The sequence below is a fragment of the Aythya ferina genome (genome assembly GCF_964211825.1).
Source record: "Aythya ferina genome assembly, chromosome: 1".
NCBI classification, from domain to species: domain Eukaryota; kingdom Metazoa; phylum Chordata; class Aves; order Anseriformes; family Anatidae; genus Aythya; species Aythya ferina.
Window position 1 is genome coordinate 200,439,152 of NC_140296.1, and position 21,817 is coordinate 200,460,968.

The 21,817-nt window shown below is 48.7% G+C and overlaps 1 protein-coding gene and 2 long non-coding RNA genes across 3 annotated transcripts in view; 2 read left to right on the forward strand and 1 right to left on the reverse strand.

Annotated features, from left to right (window-relative positions):
• Positions 1-1,045: 1,045 nt before the first annotated feature.
• On the forward strand, positions 1,046-7,256 carry LOC311434378. Its single transcript, XR_014691440.1, has 3 exons — positions 1,046-1,153; positions 5,251-5,500; positions 5,670-7,256. It is a non-coding gene; the product is annotated as an uncharacterized lncRNA (long non-coding RNA).
• Positions 7,257-7,705: 449 nt separating this feature from the next.
• Positions 7,706-12,070, reverse strand: LOC311434383. Its single transcript, XR_014691441.1, has 2 exons — positions 9,060-12,070; positions 7,706-8,664 (listed from the first exon to the last, which is right to left on the reverse strand). It is a non-coding gene; the product is annotated as an uncharacterized lncRNA (long non-coding RNA).
• CCDC3 (coiled-coil domain containing 3) overlaps positions 12,065-21,817 on the forward strand; it is a 39,880-nt gene continuing 30,127 nt past the window's right edge. The window contains exons 1-2 of the mRNA XM_084514542.1: positions 12,065-12,554; positions 13,445-13,619. Of these exons, the coding sequence (XP_084370668.1) occupies positions 12,142-12,554; positions 13,445-13,619 (588 nt within the window). The 5' untranslated portion in view covers positions 12,065-12,141. The remainder of the gene's footprint in view (positions 12,555-13,444; positions 13,620-21,817) is intronic.

Genomic DNA, 21,817 nt, shown 5'->3' on the forward strand with positions numbered 1-21,817 from the left:
CTTGGCTTCACCACAACACTGTGATCAAAAAAATGGTGTTATCTCGAGTTTACAAATAGGAATCTGGGATACGAGTTTTTATAATCAAGGACTCATCATAGGGAGTTCTACCATTTCTGGATAATGAGGAGAAAGAGATCTTTTTTTTTGTAAGAGAGACAACTCTGATCTGACCTGTGCAGTATTAGTCATGCCACATATTCATCATACCCACGTGTGACAGCACATGTCAGTAGTAAGTTTCTGGAATAGCGGACGGAGAAAGTAAGAGAGGAGATGTCAAACACTGTTGGGTTTTAGCAGACAATCCAACTGACATCACAACCATCAGTTTCAGCCTCCCGTTGGGTTGGTAAGTTATTAAAATGAGAAATCCAAGCATAATCCAGCACAGCTCTTGGTAGGATTCAGTGGGATCCATCAGTCTCCACACAGTGGGCAGCAGCTTGAGCTTCTGCATGTCACAGAGTCCCAGGATGGCTGAGGTGGGCAGGGACCTCTGGGTCCATCTGGTCCCACCCTGCTCCAGCAGGGCCACCCAGAGCAGGGTGCCCAGCACCACGTCCAGGCGGCTTTTGGAGATCTGCAAGGAGACCCCACAGCCTCTGTGGGCAGCCTGTGCCACTGCTCTGTCACCCACACAGCCCAGAAGTGCTGCCTGGTGGTCAGATGGATCCTCTTGTGTTCCCAGCATTGACTCCAGCCTGTAGTTCCTCAGGTCCTCCCTCTCTCATCAGCTTTCCTCCAGGCAAAAGGAGGCTGAGGTTTCTCCCAGCCACACAGCCATGTACTCAGGCACCGCCGTGCTGCAGTGGCAGGATTTATGCTAGCTCTGTTGTTACAAATCAATTGCACAGGCTGCAAAAGCTTCACAAATTCCAGCTCTTCACCTCTTTAAACCCAGCCCCACGTCACCCTCCCATCACAGCTCACAGGACCCACCGGGATCCTCAAGCTGGAGAAAAGCCACCCACAGCTTGTTTGCTGGCACAGGAAGCAACGCTGCTGAAAAGGAACGTCGAAAGCTCGCTCTTTGTCAGGCAGAAACCCAGCCAAAAAGTCAGGTTTCGACTTATGCAGAACTTGGCCAAACCTTCCTATTAATTTGGCTTTCAACACAGGCGGAGCAGCGCTGAAACGCAAAACTACCTAGGTGGGTAAACCATTTTCCGTACACTCTCAGGTTATGGCTGAGTAGGGTTATAGCTGTCCAGTAGGATTATCTGCTGAGTAGGGTTATCTGCTGGCCCAGCACAGCAAATTCTGGTGTGAGAAAGGGGTGATGAGCCTGGTGGGTTGTGTCCCACTGGGTTGTGTCCCCACAGGAGAGAAGCAGTCACCATCATGCCTTGAGGGTGGTTTGCCAGGCTTAGGCACGGTGACTAGAAATACCCAATACAGTCCCAAATATTTCACTTTATTTACTGCAAATATGGCTTTACCTAGGGACTAGGCAAGGACTTAAAAAAAAAAAAAAAAGGAAAACAAAAGGCTGAAAAGTGCTGCCCCTGTATTTTTTTGGGCTATAGGTCTGTGTCTGTTGGCATACACACATTCAGCAAACGTTATCGCTGCAGCATGAGGTCTGATAAAGGTCCCATTGCACGAGAAAAGCACAGCCCTTGGGACTGCGGCTGCAAAAGCAATTTCCTCCTTTACAAAGGAGTCTTAACACAGCAGCAAACACCCTCCTGCTTCTTGAGAACTTGAAAGATTTGGGGACAAAGGTAGGGCGTGGGGGGTGAGAGGAGCCCCGCCGGGAGCCTGGGATGAGCTCAGCCCACACGGCCGCCTCCGCCGGCCCCAGCCAGCTCCGGCCACTTGTTGCCAAAGATCTTGGGCATGAAAGTGCCTGGACGGAGGAGAGGGGAAGCCTGTGTAATAACAGTGTTTCTTTGTTTCAAGTAAAGGAGCCAAATTTACCGCAGGATGCAAAGCTGACCCTGGGGTGAAAGACATAACTGAGCCTCCTCCGAGGCTGCCCTCCCACTGCAAGCCAAACCCAGCAAATCTTGGATGCATTTACATTTAGAAGAGAGCAAAAACTCCCTCACAAATTGTTCCAGAGGGAGAAAAAAGCAGCAGAAGGACAGGGTGGTCAATGGGGATCCCACAGTGGATACCGGTACAGGACAATTTGCTCCTTACAGCTTCATTTCTGGTTTACAAATAACACTTTTGTCAACACAGGGCTAGTCCTAGAAGAGCTGAAGAAGCTTAAAGCTGAGTGAAAGAAATCATGTTCTGGAGGCTGTTCGCAGCAACTTTTATTTTTTTAACCAAATAAATAAAGAGTTCACACCTGTGCCTGCTTCACAATGCTATTTTTCAAGTTTGCAGTTGCTCTCCAGGGAATCCAAGTGACAGATTTATGCAAAGCTGCAGTTCGGATTTTGCTTGCCCCGGAGCAAGGCTTTTATCCAAGGCTCTTCTTCCCTCCTACATGATGGGATGGTGAAGAGGAGGAATGCATCACACTTGAAAAAGGCAAAGGAAAAAAAAAAATCACAGCTGTTCCTAGCAGCTGGGATATATTTAAGCAGAGTTGTAGATTAACAGAGATGTCTATGAAAAAGAGATTTTTTTCCTTCTCCCTTTGGTTATGTCGTCACCTGTGCAGCAGACAAGGCTCAGGGCTGAACCTCAGCACCAAACTCATGGCGAGAGGATGGATGGGCTGCAGGTGGCTTTGTGGTGGCTCTCCAAGCAATGGGGACAATTTATTCAGGCTGTCTGTATTTATTCAGGACAATTTATTCAGGATGTCTACAACCTCCTAAGTGTTTCAGACTCCTTCAGGACCTCAGGCTATGGCTGTGTCCAGCTCCAGCCAGCTTCTGCCCAGCTGGGTTTTTAGCAGGGTGCCTGCAGAAAGCAGCTCTTCTCTAGATTAAAATGAGCTACTTTCTCCTGGACAAATGGGTTTTAAAGCTCTTGGTTCTTTGTGCTCTTCTACTTGGAGATGAGAACCAAGGAGAAGGTTTTTCCTGGTGTCTCAACAAGTTCTGTGCATACATGGACACAAACTGACTCCTACTTATATCTTTCGGTTGTGGTGGCATTTCTAGACCAGGTCCTGGGGAATCACAGAACTGTAGGGGTCGGAAGGGACCTCCAGATACCATTGGGTCCAACCCCCCTGCCAAAGCAGGTTCCCTACAGCAGGCTGCCCAGGTAGGCATCCAGACAGGCCTTGAATATCTCCAGAGGAGACCCCACAACCTCCCTGGGCAGCCTGTCCCAGTGCTCTGTCACCCTCCCCGTGAAGAAGTTCTTTCGCGTGTTGGTGCAGAACTGCCTGGGCTCCATTTTGTGGCCATCGCCCCTTGTCCTGTCCCCACAGAGCACTGAAAAGAGGTTGGCCAAATCCCTCTGTCTTCCACACCTCAGGTATTTGTACACATTGGTAAGATCCCCTCTCAGTCTTCTCTTCTCCAGGCTGAACAGCCCCAGGTCTCTCAGCCTTTCCTCATAGGGAAGATGCTCCAGGCCCCGTATCATTTTTGAGACCCTCTGCTGGACTCTTTCAAGTAGATCCCTGTCTTTTTTTTTGTACTGGGAAATGAAGGTGCTCTGAATCAAGAGGTGTGCTGGTGAGCAGTGAGCCAACTGATTGCCAGGAGAGGAGGGTGCAATCTGCATTGGGAGAGCTGGATCAGAGCCCCTTTCATCATAGCCACCCATTTGGGTCAACTCCTGGGGTTAAGCACAGCTTTTTTTATCCTTTGTTGAGAGCAATTTCTAAAATCCAAATAAACCTCCAGCACAACAGCAGGGGTGATGGGCTTCTGTGTCAACTGCTCTGCAAACACAGTGTCTGTGTCAAAGCCCTATTTAAAAGCATTCCAGAGAAAAGCAAGACCAGAAGGCACAAAAAAAATAAAGAGCCCACACTCCACTGCACTCAGCAGGGCCCTGAGCCATTTGGGGAGGTCTATCTAGATGGGTTGATGCCCTCTCAGTAGCAAGGAAAGGGATAAACTTGCTGGTTTCCATTTCTTTTCCATATTTCCATGGTTGGGGAATGAGTGGGTTGTAAGGATCTCAAGGGAGTGTTGATGGAAGTTGTTTTGCTCAGTTGATGTGGAAAGGCTACAAGCTCGCTGGGGACATAGGTTATAAAGGCTTCTTGTCGCTATTTCTGTAGTTTCACTATACAGTGTTGAATAAATTAAATTGTAAACTTCTTAATTCCCTCATTCACTCCTTCTTTGCCTTAAATTTTTCTTTGACCAGCTACTTTCTTCACTGCCTCTTTTCTCCTACCCCAAGTCTTTTTCTGCCTTTCCTCCAATGTCCTCTCCTTTTTTTTTTTTTTCTTTTTTTTTTTTTTTTTTTTCCCCAATATCTATATCTGGTTTACTTTTGGGCTCTGCATCATTGTGCTTGCCTTATCCCTCCTGGGACTTCCTATTCCCTTCACCTCCAGGACTTTATGGGGTTCAGGGGTGTTTCTTACCCCGTTAGTGACCAACAGCAATCTACGACTCAGTGCTGCCTTGCCCTTCTTCCCACAGGTCTGCCCCTCTGTACCCAAGATACACAACCACAGAGCTGGGAGGCTGGAGCCAACCCAATTTGAGAACTGCTAGCTTCAGTGGGATTCGCTCCCCAAATCCAGAGCTCTTTGGGTGCTCGCTGAGGTGTACATGGCAGGGAGTTATGTTCCTTATCACATCCCTGGATAAAAAGTCAGGTACTCCACTGATCTGTGCAGACTGAGAATAGAAACGTGATGAAAATTAAGCATATACTGTCTTCCAATGGAAAATATTTAAGTAAAAATGCTGTAAATTGCATAAAGGTGTTTTGTAAGAGGACTGTCATATACCATGAGACAACTTTACTGGAAAGAACAGCTGTAATAAGAAACAAATTGCACTGACCTTTGCTCCAGGGCTTGAAAGCAGGTTTCTTTGGGGCTGTGGAGACTCATTTGCCCTCCAGCAAAGGATGAATTAAGATGTTATGTTTAACATAAACAAGAGAGGTTTAATCCCAAATCCTCATGCGAGTGCACTTTGTGTTCTCTTAAAAGTTCAGTAATTCCATAAGCAAGATGGACAGTTGGGTTATTTTAGACTCAATGAAAGCAGGGGAGGAACATAAGAGATGTCAAAGGGAATTAACTCATCAGAATAAGAACCCAGTTGTGAAAACTGAGCACAGGGTAAGTTCAATTGCATTAACTATACATTGTGCCGAGATCACTCACTAGAGTTGCCTCTCTCCCCTTTTTGTTTTATCCAGGCAAAGTGCAAGAAGAAAGGTTGGTCTGCGTGGGCCCAGAACTGGACACGAGTGCCCATTCCTACTCAGTCAGTGATAGTTTGAGACTCATAATTCTCATTATGTACAGCATGGGCTCTACACAAAACCCTCTGTGGTCAGGTGTTGGTTTCTGGGTGATGAAGGAAGGGTAAGGCAAATCCTGCGGAGTGACAGACAGGTGAGAGACATCTCTGGAGACCTGCCTCTGCTGGATCTAGCTGCACATCAGGTAAATTCACTTTGGGAAATGATGGTATCAAACACGTTGCTTCCAGTTGTGATTCAAAACTGAAAAATGGCTCAGTTCTTCAAAAACAGAGGACAGGATATAAATACAAAAAAAAACAAACAAACAAACAAACAAAAACCACTACGCATCTCCATCTTTTTATTTCCAGACAAAAAGTCAAAATCCTGTACTATCACTGCTTCAGTGATACTGCAGGACTGGGACATGACCAGCACCACTTTCATCATGGTTCCCCTGGGATCCTGTAGCTGAATAGACCCACTGTGATTGATCAGGTGTGGGAGGGACAATTGCTCTGGCCAAAAATTGGGCCAGAATTGCCTCCACTTGACTGAGGTATGTCTGTACTTTGCCCATACAGTTTTTCTGCAGGAGTGACCATGGCAAATTGCTCCACACTTGTAATAAGACTCGCTGGCAGAATAAATACCATGCTTGGGTGAAGGAGCAGCAAACTATATCAGAGAGGTGGTGCTACCCACTCACTAGCTCTTTGGAGACCAGTCTCTACGATACAGCCTTCATCTCTGGTCTATGCAGGAGAAAAGGATGATGAAAATCAGGGGCAAGCAAGCTAAAATAATGACCGGTAGTACGGTCACTCTGTCACCAAGTGAAAGAAGCTATTTGTATTCAATTTACTCAAAGAAATAATTGACTTTTGAATTATACATGCTGAAACCATGTGAAGGTTTTTAATGTATGTGGATTTTTTATTTTTATTTTTCCATGTAGCAGACAACAGCACAACCTGATCATATGGCTGGAAGCCGAAGCCAGATAAATTCAGAATGGGAGAAAACAAAAGATTTTAGCATTGTAAGATCTCACTGAAGGATGAGCTTCTCCACCTTCTGAGTTTTTAAATTGAGGGTTGGGTGTCTTTATTTCAGCTTTCTTCTTTCAAATTCAGTTATGGTCCTGGGGACATTTTCTAGCTGGCATGGTCAGATTAGACTTTTCTAATGGTCCTCTGCCTTTAAAACCTCTAACTCCTAAAAACTGCCTTTACCTGGATCAGGGTTCACCCTAGGGACAGGGGAGCTAGCCATCTTTATTCATTCCTCCACAGCTGTGGGAATGATATGTTTAGATATTTTTCCCACTGCCAGTTGTGTCAGTGGTATGTGTTATGCAGATGTGTGTCTACTGGGAGCCCCGCTCAGACAGCGCATTTCACGTTGATTTATGAACAGACTTCTGAGCACAGCAACTTCTGGCCTCCGCTGCCTTGGGCTGGAATCAGCTTGCACGATGTTGTTATTCTTATTCTTGGACCTGCAGGCATGGCTCGTGAACCAGATGCTGGAGAAATGTGGTGCTGAGGAGGTCCTTGACTTGGAGCTCTTCTGAAAGAGCCTGGCATGAAGCAAGGGGTGGGTGTTGGACGAAGGAGACAAGGGGAAGAGATGGGTGGTGAACAGTATCAGTTGTGGTGGGAAATCAGTGTGTATAGCAGCAAGTTGGGTGGGCAGCCGTGGGCCAAGACTGAGTCTGCCCGGGAAAAGTTCCTGCAGGAGTAAAGACATCAGAGGCAAGAGCCTGCAGAGCATCTTCGTTGTGTGAGTGGCTGGAAAGGTCACGTCTGGGAGATACCAGGGGAAAAATGTCTATGTGACCCTGAGAACAGAAGGACAAGAGTCAGCTAAGGATGAGACCCAGGCTGTCAGCCCAGGTGGTAATAAGGAAAAGTGACTGATAAAGGGAGAAAAGGCCCGTTGGAATGAGAGGAACAGTTCCCCTTCAGCAGTGATTCAGAGAGTTCCCTATCTGAAGGGAGCTGCATTTAAATTGGGGATATTCATCAGAGATTAGGGACAGATGGAGAGAAGAGTGTGATCCTGTGGATACATGACTGCAGGATGGGGACAATGGGGAGCAGGGAAGAGAAAAGCCCAAAGGGTCCAATAAAGGAAAGAAGGATAAGAAGGAGGAGTAAGAAAAAGGCTCCACCCATACCAATTCTTTAATCCTTCTACTTATTTTTGCATTCAATAATTTAAAAAAAATCTCAATAATTAAAAAAAAAAAACAACACTCTTTTCAATAATATGCATAAAGTACCTTTTTGCAAACTCCTTGAGTTAGCAGTGAATTCCTAGCTGATCCCCGAAGAGAGACCCTATTTCTTCATGGTCATGATTGTTGTTCAAAAGAAAGAAAGAAGCAAAAAGAACTACTGGGAAATGTTGACCAGTTTTATTATTTTATTATTTCTTTTTTATCAGAATCACCTAACCCAGCCACTGGTATAAAAATAATTAAATATGATGGAACAAATGTCAAACTAGAAGAGAAAAATGACTCAACTTAGAGAAGCACAGACAGAAGAAGGTAGAAAAAACATCTTTTTCCTAACACTAATAGGGCAACTTGTAGGTTGCCCATTTTAAAGAGGGGTGGGCGCAGGGGAAGAAATCTGGGTTTGATATGTTGTACCCTGGACTGTGAAGGAAGCATCGTGGATATAGAAATAGAAGACATCTGGGCTGAGGTTTCAGATCACCTACACCCATCAGAAGGGCAGCCAGACTCCAAGCACCGTCCTCTCATTTGATACCTGGAGTAACACAACTCCATCAATATTTTAAAGGCAAAGAGAGACAGAGCCGAGCCGTGTTTTATTAAAAGCCTTAAATCACCTGCTTTGCCATAGAAACAGCAAAGAAAATGACCCAGCCTGGAGGGAGAAACCTTTAGTTGAAATATCTGTAAAGATACGTGAAAGGGAAGGAAGAGCTCCTGCCTGGGAAAACCGCATGTCTGTCCCAAAGTCCAGGAGCCTATCTAAGCAGAGGAAGTAAATGAGTAACTGTGACACATGCATGAGTGGCTGAAAGCACAGTCTGAGTGCTAACTGGCTCTACTGACTCTCCTCTGATTAGCTCGATTTGGCTCCAACACTTGTCAGACCCACGCTGAGTTCACAGCAGGAAAATATCCACGCTGCCCTGCAGAGCATCTCAGCTCAGCCGGTGGATCCCTGCAGAGCAACAGCAAACTCAGATCTGAAGGATGCTGTCTCCGAGGAGGGTTTCTAAATCCTTCCTTTGTGTCACTGATCCTGTGTTATCCAGAGCTTGAAGCAAAAGGACTCCTGGAAAGGATTCAGATGCTCGTGCTGCTCTTCGCTACCTCAGAAACTAAGGAAGAGAGGAGAAAATTGATGGTGCTTCTGTAGAGAAAAACTTAAGAGCAAAACTTCATTAATCATTGGGATCTGAGTGCAGATGGTTGCACTTATTTACTAAAATACTGATCCGAAAGTGGTCTATGAGCTTGAGGAAAACAGCAAATAGACCCAGGGACCAGCTTGCTTGGATGGAAGGAAAAGTTACACACTGATCCATCTCCGACGAGCTTCCGACAGGGAAAGGTCTCAGCTGGGGTGTCTCACAGAGGGCATAGCAGAAGAGGAGCCACCCCCAGCCCTTACACTGACACTGGGTGCGACAACAGCAAACATAAATGGGAGGGAATGAGGAAAGCAGGCACTTCCAAGTGAGAGGTATTTTAATTTTTACTTCTATGTGCAGACCTGTATGCGTCCTGTGTTTGTTCAGGAGTCACAGCCAAGACCTCCGTGGAGCTCATTCAGCTCTCAAGTCAGCTCCATAGGCTCCCCCCGTATCCTCCCAATGCTGGTGCTACCACCTCTGCAGGATCGTAGAGAAATTCCAAAGAGTGTTAATTAATTAATTAAAGGCTTCCAGGCTCCGGTAACCACCGCTGAAAAGAGAACTGGGGAGCATCAGTCAGAGTGTGCCAGCAAATGCTATTGTGCTTTCTGCGACGGTTCACTGATTCAAAACCTCTGGTCACATGTAGGCACTTTAATTCAGACAATTAGCAGTGGCAGTAATTAAAGACACTTCCACACTTTGGGTCTGAGCTGCCTGTGTCCCTCCCTCTCCCTCCCTGGGCTCCTTCCCAGCTGTTACGTGGTGGCTAACCCAACTGTGAGCAAGAGCAGAACAAATCTCAGCTGAGATTAGATATTTCCAGAGTGGTTTGAGGACAGTTGGCCATTACTCACTTGCAACACACAGTAAACAGTGTCGGAGCCTAAATCTGACTCTCTTCTGCCCAGAAAATATCAATCTCTTTATGTATACAGAGAAGAAAAAGCACTTGCCTTTCACATGGCCATAAGAATTTGGTTCCTGGGATGAAATAAGCTATGGTTATGAACATCTCATCAGCTTCTTCTGGCTCTGAAGAGGCTGGGAGTAATAACACGCCTGCATGTTGATGCGCACACCAAATGTGGGATCCACTTTGGAGCCATCATGCGTGGAGAGACCACCTCAGAGGGGCTGAACATCTTTTATCACCTCCCTCCTTCTGTACATGACCCCACGGCTTCCCCACATCTCAAAGCATCCTATCTCAAAAGAAACCTATCTACGAGGATAGTACTGAGGCCTCCTTGTACACTGCTTTGCACAAAATGCCTTGGCGATGGCCACAGCCTTGCTTGGAGTCAACAGCCTCAGTTCTTTGTTCTCCTCCTTAGTTCTTATTTACATGTCTAAAACCTACTGAGCAAGGCTGTGAGACCTCCTTCTCCAGCACAGGTTAGTCCCTTCAGTTTCAAAGCAAAACCAGCTTTTCCTGGTGGTTAACACTAAAATATATTTTACCCAATAGTTACCTGTTTGATCTAATGGAATTTCCTGAGGATATTTTCTCCAGAAGGAAAAAAAAAAAAAAAAAGTTTCAGATTTTCCTTTAAGCTTTTTTTGGAAAGCTATGCAACAATTTGTTGATTTCCAAGAAACAGATTATGGAAATGTTAGAGAAGCTCTATCTGTCACGATGGAGTTTTTCTTAGAAAGAAATCCGCTTCTCCTTTAGCAAGAACCAACTTTGCTGCTCTTGCTTAAGCAATGATGAAACACATTGTAGGACCACACCACCACGAAACATGAATATTACCTTCATTAAACTCCTCGGGCTATTTTCTGCAAACAGCTGAGTGTGATGAAACTATTCCCCAGGGAGACACTTGTCACAAGTCTTGTCTCCCTGTCCTGGGCTTGGCTCAGCACTCTTTAACTTACGGGTGATGATTTTGCACAACATTTCCAACACCCGTCCTGCACCAGGACCCCCTACGCCAGCACAGCATGGACACAGAACAAAAAGGCACCTTCTGCTACCGGGGCTTCTGGTCCTCATACGGGACAGGAGAGACAGATGGATGCAGGCAGACGGACAGATGGAGGAGGAAATTAAAGGAACCAGCCAGGACTCACTGTCAAACTTTTAATAACTGTTGCCATTAGGGACAGATGTAACCGGGACCATGTCGGCACGATCATCATATTCTAAAGTATGTTTTTGAAGCATCCCAAGCCCCTTCTTGGCCCTACTATTGCCAGTGAAATCTAATGTGGGAAAAGGACAAAACCGAGCTAGAAAGAAGCTATTTCAGGCTGCGAGTGGTGCGGGACCCTCGGGGATGCTCGGGAGCAGCTCCGCAGCAGTGCGTGTGCCAGGAGCGGGGTCAGCCTCCCAGCCGCCTGCCAAAAAGCTGGAGAAGCCCCAGGCTGCCTGAGCCAGCCCTAGGAAGAGACAGTGGGAAGCCCAAACCCACGGAGACCTGGCTTTTTATTTTTACCCTTCCCACCAGATGCGTTTTGAAAAACGATCCGCTGGCGAGTTTCTCCTCCAGCCTCAGCTGGAGGGGGAGCAGAGGGTTGGGCTCTTCTCCCCTCTCCCCTCCAGCTTCTCAGGCTCTTTTTCCCCCCAGCCAGGAGCTGTGCACAGCCCCCTGCCCCTCCAGCACCTCTCACCTCCCTCCCAGCCCTCTGAGACCCCCCTTCCACCTCCCCAAACCTCGGCTACCGCCAGCGCGCACTTTGGGGCCAGGGGTTGCCCCGCAGCAGGTTCCCCTCTCCGGGGCTGGGTTTTAGGGTCGCCCTTTTGGCATCTCTGCCTCTGTCCTCGGCCACCTCGTCCCTCCGCATCCCTCTTTGCCTCTGCATCCCTCCCCTTCTCATCCCTCCCTCTCCAGCTCCCCCTCGGCACCTCTCTCATTTACATCCCTCCCCTTCGCATCCCTGCCCCTCCGCATCTCCGCCCGTTCCCATCCCTCCCCTCCGCATCTCCGCTCCTCTCCCCTCGGCCCCTCCGCACCCTAAACCCTCTTCCCCCCTCTCCCCTTCGCATCTTTACCCTTTCGCTCCCCCCCTTGCCTCTCCCCACCACTTTGGGTCTTTTTTTTTTTTGGGTGCCACCTTCCCCACCTTCCTCTCCCCTCCCTGCCGCTTCCCCCCCTCCCCAGCCCTTCTCCACCTTCCCCTCCTTCCCTTAGGGTCTTTTCGGGTGCCACCTTCCCCACTCCTCTTCCCCCCCCCTCGCTTCCTTCTCCCCCCAGCCCTTCTCCACCTTTCCCCCCCAAGGATCTTTTTGGGTGCCACCTTTCCCACTTCTCCCCCCCCTTTCCATTTCCTTCCCCCCTAACACTTTCCCCCCCCAAATTAGGATCCTTTTGCCTTCCACCTTCCCCCCTCCCCCCCAAATAACACTCCCTCTTTCCCCACTTTCCCCCCCCACCTCCTCACCCCTCCTTTTACCCCCCATACCTGCACTGTGTCCCCCCCCCCTCCCCAGCGATGCCACCCCCGCTGCCTCCGCTGCTGCTGCTGGGGCTGGCGCTGGGGCTGGGGGGGCGAGCAGGGGCCGGGGGGGGCTGCCAGCTGCCGGCCGAGTGGCGACCCCTGAGCGAGGGCTGCCGAGCCGAGCTGGCGGCGATCATCGTCTACGCCCGGGTGCTGGCTCTCCATCCCGATCCCTACGGGGCTTACAATTACCTCCCCTGGCAAAGGGACCCCCCCGCCTCAGCCGGTGGCCAGCACGGCCCGGGGGGGCTTTTTTATTCGGCCGAAATCGAGCTGCTGTGCGACCAGGCTTGGGGCAGCATGCTGGAGGTGCCCGCTGGCTCCCGGCTCAACCTCACCGGCCTCGGGTACTTCTCCTGCCACTCGCACACCGTCCTGCAGGGCTACTCCTACTTCTTCTTCCTCCGGTGAGTGCCGAGGTTGGGGGGTCGGGGAGGGTCCCGCTGCTGTAGGGGATGCTCCAGGACCGGGAAGGTGGAGGGGGGGGGGGTCGCAGCATCCCATCCTTCAACCCCAAAACAGACCCCGACCAGAAGTGCCCAGCGATGCGCTCCTGATGCAGGCTGAGCCGCTGCCCTCGGGTTTTTATTTATTATTATTATTTTTTTTTTAAGGGCAGGGCTGCTCTCTGGTGCTGGAGCCGGGCCAGCCGCCTGTCCCGCAAAGTTTGGCTCCGGGGTTTGGGAGCGATCCCCAAATAACGCACCCGGAGCCTTTCTCCCGGCTCTCCCCAACCCCGGCCAAATCCCAACTCCGGGCTGCTCGAAAGAAGAAGAAAAATAAACCGGGATGTGGGAACAAGGCTCCACCGTGACCTTTCAATCCAGCAGCATTTGCGAAATATTACTTAGTGGCTTGTTTCGAAATCCTGGGTATATTCTTACACTGGGTGTGTAGCAAAACACATTCTGATGCTGTCCAGTGCTTGCTCGGAGGCAGTGTCTCTAAGCACGTTTTGCACCAGTTATTTATTGACTGCTTGAAGGAGTCCTTAAACCCGGGGATCAAGGGCAAGGCAATGCATATTCAGGAGGAACCCAAGGCCAAAATACAGACGTGCCGTGTAGATCTGGGGGTTTGTTTTTATCACAAAGCAGCAGATATCAGTGCTAGGTCCTTGCTGCTGCTGTCTGGCCAAATGCCCCGGGGTGGAAGTTGGCAGCTGAGAGCCCCGCGTTGGCTAAAAGCCTGTCCGTGCAACTTCTGGTGGCACTTGTTCAGCCAGGAGGGTGACTTCGGCAGGAGAGAAAGCAAAATCCAGCCTCACGGTGGGCTGCCCGCCTGGTTTGTGTTGCAGCATGGATGAGAATTACATCCTCCTGCCGCACGGCGTGAACTTCCAGGAGGCGATTTTCCCGGACACGCAGGAGAACCGCAGGATGTTTGCCAGCCTTTTCCAGTTCTCCAACTGCTCGCAGGCGCAGCATGCCCTGAGCTTCTCCAGTGACTGGGAGATTCAAGAGGACAACCGGGTAAGGGATTTACTTCTTCAGTTTTCTAAGTGGGCACAGGCATTCTCATATCATTTGTAAACGTATGTGTGTATATGTACTTGCTTTGGGCAACCTGGTCTGGTGAGAAGTGTCCCTGCCCATGGCAGGGGGTTGGGACTGGGTGATCATCAAGGTCCCTTCCAACCCAAGCCATTCTGTGACCTGATAATTCTTATTCTAGCCCATTAGCAGGATCACTGGTAAAATTACACACTGCTGAGGAGATGTTCTGGTTTCTGTGTCAGCTCTTAAACTTCCCGTGGACCTGAGCAAAGCTTGGTATCAACCTGTCCATGAGCAACAGGTTGGGAACCAGCCCTGCCTGTTCTCCTGTCCTACCTTGACCAGGTTTTGCTATTTGCAGCCCCCACACTTTAACTTCAAGTGGAAACGTTTGGGAATAGAGCTTGGGTTTTTTGCTCCTGTGCTCATCTCAGGTAGCAAGAGCTGTGCCCTTGTCTGGGCCGTGGCAGACTTTGGGAATTATTCTTGCCTGACGCCACACAGCAGCATAAAGATCTGCTTCTGGACTAAGTGCCCAAAGCTCCCTTCGTAGCTGCTGGGGTAACACAAAAGCCTCTTGAGGGTATGGTTTAACCGAGCCGTGCCAGCACCTGCCTCAGAGCAGGCTGAATGAAGTGCCTCTTTCTCCTGCCAAGGGAGACCACCACAAGTAATTCACCCTGTAGGCACTCCTCCCTTAAGTACATTTTTAGCATAGGAAGTCCACCGGTTCCCATTGCCACTAGTTTCTGAGCTTTATGGGGCTGCAGTGTTTCTAATAAAGGCAGCCTTTTACTAAACACTTCCTTGGCAGCAGGGAGCAGCCTGCAGTTACGGGTGTGCATGTTGTGGATGTGCATCCACGCTTCCAAAAGTGGAACTTGGAGACCTCTATGTGTTAGTGCCAGACTTCGTTTTATGCAGCTGGGGGGTTTCCACTGGTAGCTGAGAACATTTTAAGCACCTCTTTAGGTCAGGATGGATGGGACATGTGTCATCACTCGTGTTTCCTGTGGATCCCTGCAAGGCACAATATTTACGTGCGGCAGCAGAAGCTCTGGTGGCTCGTTTGGGAGGGAGCTGAGCAGCAAACCCAGCCTTTTCCCCCACGAGCTGCCCGGCCACCCATGTGCAAAGTTTGAGCTGTTGTTTTTCCACCTGGCCAGCAGCACAATGGGCATGACCCCAGTCTGTGGGATACCCTGCGAGCACCAGTTTTCCCATCATTGATATTTTTGGGAAAAAAGGGGGAATGGTGATGCTCAAGTATACATTTTAAGCTAAATGTAGGGGAACCTGTGGGTTGGTGCTTATTCATGCCAACAGTACATCTCACCTGTTACCTGGAAGGGAAACTACAAGGCAGAATCCCCCAGGGCAGGCTGGAGCAACCCAGAGAGCACGAACCAAAAGTGCCTTTCAGCTGCTGTGCTACATGACCCTGCACAGCTGTGAGCAGATTAAGGGGGAATTACAGCTGGGGCTGGGGGCTTTAAATACTTTGGCACACACCCGTCAAGGGAATAAATTCAGCCCTACTGCTGGCTGCTTTGTCTCCCCACTGCTTCCTTCAGCAATGAAAAGTAAATGCTTCCTCTGCACCAGTTAAAAATAGTTCAGGCTGACTGTGCTCCCATTCAGCCCGAGCATCTGTGCTCCCATTTTGGGAGATGGATAAGAATTGCATTAGGAATTTGCTTGCCCTTCTTGTGAGTGCTCCCCACATCTTCCCAATGCAGGAACCTGCATCCAGGGTGCAGCTCTGGTTAGGGTTTTGCTCCTCATTTTGCTATGTCACATCTAATGGTGACTTTCCTGCATCTGCTTGCTTCAGCTGTTTGCATCCCACCATGGTGCGAACAGTTTCCATCTCCAAATGTGCTCTGTGAACATGATTTGGAGAATTATTTATTGGAGCTTTTTGAAAAATGGGCTTTTAGGGGACTTTGGGACACCAAAGGGGCTCTGTGATGGTGTCAAGTGGTGCAGATCTTATACAGATGATGAAGCACATTCAGTAGTGAGCTGGCGGGGATCTTGCTAGCTGTCTTTTGACATAGATGTCTGGTAAAAATAATTCACGAATGTTTTGTGAAGACAGAAGGAAGAGATGGAGATGCTGAGATCCTCAGACCAGAAGGTGAAGGTCTGGTTTAGGAGCTAGTAGCTAAGGTCCTGCCTTTGAGTCCTGGGACATCTTCAAAAGCAATCTGTCAAAAAGCAGCCTGGCCCTAGCAGGTTTGGAAGTGATGAAATCTGCTTCCAGCTGGATCCTGTACTCCAAAAGACTTTTATTTTTATTATTATTTTTTTTTTCCTGTGCTCCTTGCATGCAGCCAGCCTCACTGCGGCTGTCCCATGGGGTGAAATGAGGGGAACACCGATGGCTCCTCTCCTCCTTCTGGCTGCTGTGCCTGAAGCTTGGGGAAGATGATGGAAAAGAGAGCAAATAGATGTGTGGGAAACCCTTGGTGCACTGACACAGTAAAGAGATGCAGAGCATGGGAAGACCTTTTAATTTTCAGAAAGCCCCTGGGCACGTGGGAAAAGCAGGCCAGAGCCCAGGCGCGTCTTGTTGGGGATAACACATTCCTCCTCCTGGGCTGCTACTGCTGCTGGAAGCTGATTCCAGCTGCGTTTTTAAGCCCCTTGCAATCTGGGCTGAGGGCCAGAAGCTGCTTTCCACGGCTTTCCAATAACCCCACAGTCTCGTAAATTCACTCAGGTGCCTGTTCTGGCCACTCTGGAGAGCAACAGTAGCTCAAGCTGTCCTTTCTTTAGGCACTTGCATGTTGGCTTCCAGGTTTGTAATTAACAGGGCCCTGCTCTGACTTTTCTCACAGCCCCTTAGTGATGTTTGCAGACCTCCTGCTTCACTTAGGTTTGCTGCTAGGTTGCTGCCAAAGCCCCGAGTTCCCATCACAGCTCTGGGCTTGGGGCTGTAACAAGTCACTGCCACTTCTCTCCCTTCTGTTTAAAGCTGAAGAGCTGATGTTGGTGGAGATAACGGCATAGGAACTCCCCTTTTTCCCCTTGGAGTTATGGTTTCGGTCAGTTTTTCCCACCCTCCCTCCCCTTGGAGAGCTGCAATATTTGCCTATAAAAGGAATCCTGCAGTCGCAGCAGTTTCCTTTAATAAGGTGCTTTTATTAAAGAAAGGACCAATTAAGGAGTAATAAAAACCTGATTAAAATTCTTAAAAGCTCCCTGTTTGTACCCAAGCCTCACATCGGTGCCCTGAGGGAGGACCTGCAGATACATCAAAGAGTTTGCAAGGTTTGGCAGCCTCCTCAATGGCCATGCCAGGCTGCCCTGTGCTGGCCAAGGCACAACCTCCATCTCCCTTCAGGCTCTGAAAAGTGCCCAGGGGCCTTTTTCCTTTACTCCTCCTGACTTGGCCTGTTGCAGGGTTGTGCAGTCTCTTGAATGAGACCTTGCTGCTTTGTCTGCACAGGAGGGATTACACCGCAGTGACTTGAGGTTTGGCTTATGGAGCTGTCAAACGCCCTTGTGTATGTGTCAAACTATTTGTTATTCAAAGGAATTTCATCTCCTGGTTTTGTCAACAAGCTGGTAGGGAGGCACAGTCTGTTGGTCTCCATTTAAGCTCGTATGGAGCTCGCTGGGCAAAGCTGCAGAGATGCTCACAGCCTGAGGCCATGCAGTGCTTTTTTGCAGGGCACCAAGAGCTGCAAGATGACCCCATGTCCATCACAAGGGAATTAACAGCAGGATGTCAAACTGACCATGAGCTACTGAGAGCACTGGCACTGGTGATAAAGCCCATGAAAGCTGAGGAGCCCCATAACTTCCATGAGGAGCCCAGTAACTTCCATTAAACTTGCTGAGGTTGCAGGGGAAGATTTTATCTTTTATTAAGTCTCTCCATGTGTTGCCTCTTCCCCTCTCAAGCATCAGATCCAAGGTCATGCTGCTACTTCAGTTGAATTACCCCATTCTCACATTCTGGGAGACCTTCAGAGATTTGTCTGGGTAATAATAAGGCTTTTAGGAGAATAGTCAGCGACCCTAATAAAAAGCAAGGTAATTAGCTCGTTAGCAGGCAATCTACAAATATCTGCATAGCATCTTCAGGTCTTCCTCTCCCGGTGGCATTTTGGCTGCTGTAACAAGCACCCAATGACCTGATTACAACACCTGCAAGGCTTTGGAGCAGCTAAAAAGAGAACCAGATAAGAAAAGCGATATAATTGCATAATTGGCCTTCCCATTATTATGCAAAGCAAAAACTAAATTAAATGGCATTCTTCCCCTGCGGAAGCAGAGGAAATAGTTTCAGAGCTATCTGTATTTTAGCAAAGACCATGTGCACACACCGGGAGCCACTGGGTCGGATCACTCCCTGACCCCATCCCTGGGCAGCAGTGAATTTGCAGCCTGTTTCTTGCCTTAATGATCTCAGCTGGGCGGATGGTCATGGCTCACATTCAGAGACACTTCATAAGACCATGAGGGCATGGAAAAACAGCAGCTTCCACAAAAGCTCTTTGGGCTACTGGAGGAGGATTTACATAATATTTGCCATCGGGACCTGTCTTGATCCCTTTCTGGCATGGGGCTGCTGCTACCCCCAGAGAGATGAAAAGAAGAGGAAAAGCTGGGGAAGTCTCCATAATTTTTCTGACTTCTCTGATTTTGAGTCTGAGCCGTAATTAAATGATATCATGGCTAGAAATTGTGGACAGGTGCCTGCTGGAGAGCTACTCTCTGCCAGAGTTGGGTGCAGGGACCAGGGCTCTTCCTGCTGTGGCTGAGAGGAACATAGGGAGTGCTAAAGGTGACCCCTCTACAGGAATCGTGCAAAGCATGGGCACTAGAAAAACTAGCTGATAACTAACAGTTTTCACTTGCAGTTACCCTGAAGCATCCAGGGAAAGGGCAGGTCATGGGCAGCCTCTTGTCGTGCCCTTGAGCATGGTGTGCAGCATACTGAACCTGGACAGCTACTGAAGCCTGGCTTGCTTGAGGCAGTTTTCTTTAACTCCCACTTACTGGTCTTCTGTGTTTGCTTGTGGCATGAGCTGCACAAGGGATCCTCCCTTCCCTGGCCCTAAGGACTGGGAAACAGAAAGCATTCTCACTTTAAAACACTCCAACGTGGCAAAGGCAGGGCAAAATGACCTCAAAGTTAATAAAAATAGGGTCCAATAAATAGAGGTTTGATATTTTTTTTTCTTTCTCCATCAGCCTAATAGCATGATAGAAAATGCACATCGCTTCTGGGTTATTTTATTAATGATTTACAGTGTCTTTGTTTTCCTCCCAGTAACCCACCCCGAGTGTACCCCATCCCTACAATCTGTGTTTGATTTGAATATTTGTGAGCAGTATTAGATGAGATGGAGAACTGCTGACAAGTGTATGGGATGAAGGGAGACCACGAGACAGTTGATATATTTGTGTAACATCCCCAAGAGGCTTTCAGCATGGAAATGGCATTGACTCATTTCCAAAACTTCCCACCCATCCTGTGGTAGAGGATTTTTAGGGGTGTGATTGGCAGCTCCCTATCAGTTTTCTGTCTTCTCACAACCACACAGGCTGAGAAAATAGAGGATAAAAGATCACGGAGGAGTACGAAATGGTCTTATCCATGGGATGTTTCCATTGCATATGGTCCATATGGTCTTTATATATATATATATATATATACAAGTATATATATTTATAGCAGCTAGAAAGTGTTCTGAATGCTTCCGAGAAGGGAAATGGGGAAATGTCTCTATTATTAGGTCGCCTTATAGAGGCACCTTATTTCTTTGTCAGGAGGCAGCTTGGCTGCTTGCCATCATACAGCACAGGAGGGTTGACCTTATGTAGCGTGTAAGAGCCTTGAATTTGATATCGGTTGTAACCAATCTGGGGCTGAAAAGGGAGCTTTTCCCCACCCTTGAACTCTTTCTGTGACCGACTGGGAGCTGCTGAGGGGAGACCCCGACTTTGCACCAACATGGGTTCAGGACAAGGTGAGGAGAGTCCCACATCGGTGTCCCAGCTCCTGGCGGAGGAGTCTGGACCAACTTGCTCCTATCAGCAGGTGCGGGTTACTCCAGAGCACAGCTCTCTCTGACCTACATGTATGCACCTCAAAGTGTGTGATACCCAGACAAATATCTTGTTTCCAACCTGTGGGGCAAGGAGACGCCTGGGCAGCCATGGATATGTGCGTGCATGTGCCTCCAAAGGCAATTCTTCCAGGAGCTGGTGATGAGCAGACACCCACATGGCTCCAGGCTGCTTTTAATTATCTAGAGCCACGCTTTCAAGAAATTCTGTCTGCCAAATGCATGAAATCACTCTGGATTTCATGGCATGAGGCTATCTGCTGCTGTATGTGAGCAGGCCTCGAGCCCTGAGCGCAGTGTGACATTTTGGGTCTCAGCCTGGTCCTTCTCTTTCAGGGTGGGAGACTGCTGGTGGCTGTGGAGGTGGCTGTAGGTGGTGGGGCTGAGCTCTGCACACCAAGGGACACAAACACGGGGTCAGAGGGACCCCAGTGTCCCTCCTGTCTTCTGCAGCCAAGGTTGTGGGGAGCCTTGTCCCCGCAGTGCTGTACCCCTGGGGCTCCCAGCCCAGAGGTGGTTGAAGGCCCTGTGGTGGTGGTGCTGACCACGAATCCTTCCACAGTGTTTGCTCCACTGGACAAAGATATTTTTAAAATTTATTTTTATTTCAAGCCCTTGACTAAGTAGTCTCTTAGCCAAGGGTAGACACAATGTGTTTCCCGTGGTGTAAGAAAGATGCAGCAGCCTGGATGGGGCCAGCTCCATTGCATGTGGCACAGGCAGGATGTCACTGCTGCGGTCTCATAGCATCCAGGAGAGGCAGGACATTTGTTGAGCTGGTCACATTCCCTCTGCACTACCAAAAAGTTTGGGAGAGGCTGGGCTGAGAGATACCTCCTTCTGGGGAGGGCAGTGGGAAATTTGAAACTACCCCATAAGCACCCACATGTAATGGTGGGGAAGAAGCAGTTTGTTCAGGAGGCCTTCAGAACTGCTTGGCATTTGTAGGTGAGGCAGAAACTTTGTGCAAAGGTACTATTTGCTTTACTGTAGCCTTGCTGAATACGTTATTTAAATTTGCATAATGAAACACATCTGCTGCAAATGCTTTGCTCACCTGGAAGAAGAAAGAAGAGGAGAGGAGGGGAGGAAAGGGGAAGAGATATTAGAAGAAACACACTTTATTTTTCTACGAATCCCAGCTGTATTTGGAGCCACTTTTACAATGACACAAGAAGCAATCCCCACCCAAATTGCTGCCCTGTCTGGAGGGAACCCTTTTTACTTCCCACCTTGCATGCAACAGCAGCACTGTAGTGAGACATGGAAATCTCCCCCCATAATCTCTGGAGATGACACTGGCATGACATAAGCAGTGACAAGAAGATATGAGGAGACCAAGGCTGACTTTGGACCTTTCTCTCCTTTCCCATGTGTGAACATTTGAGTAATTCCTCTGCTTTTTGGTCCTCCTGCTCACAGCCCCTTCAGCAGGGGAAGGGGAACGTCTGTACCCCACTGCAGATGGACTGGGAAGGCTGAAAGCACTGGTGGGTGAGGGGAGGCAGCTGGTGGGGCCTTGGGCAGTTACTGGAGGTGGGACCTGAAGAGACGTGGGGTAACACGTGCTTGAAAGTGCTTCTGTCCATGTCCAAATCACCTTCCTCAACACAGGTTCCTGTAGGCAAGGTGATGCCCGGGATATCCCTGGCTGCCAAGGAGGAGGGTTGAAGCCTGTGTTCCTGTAGGGTGGGTGTATTATCCTGTGAACCCAAAGCAAAACAGAATCTATGACCCAAAGAAGCAGATCATTTTTTATTATTTTTTTCTTTCTTTCTTATTTGTTTTTGTCCTTTTTGAGCCAGTTGTACTTATAATTCATACTTGTCCCATGATTTTTCAACCACAGAGAGTGACAGCACCAAGTTAGCCTGAGAATAGTCAGCCCAATTATGGGAGCCACCAAGACCCTCTGTAAATCTGTGAGTCTGTAGACACATTAAATGTTCTTGTGTATGCCATGCTTTGTGTAGTTCAGTAGTTGGGAAGGATGATTCATGGGGTCCAGGATCAGCAGTCCTGGGCCAGGGTCTGTCCATGGTGCACACAGTGGTCTGGCTGTGGGTAAGGCTGGACTTTAGTTTAGCT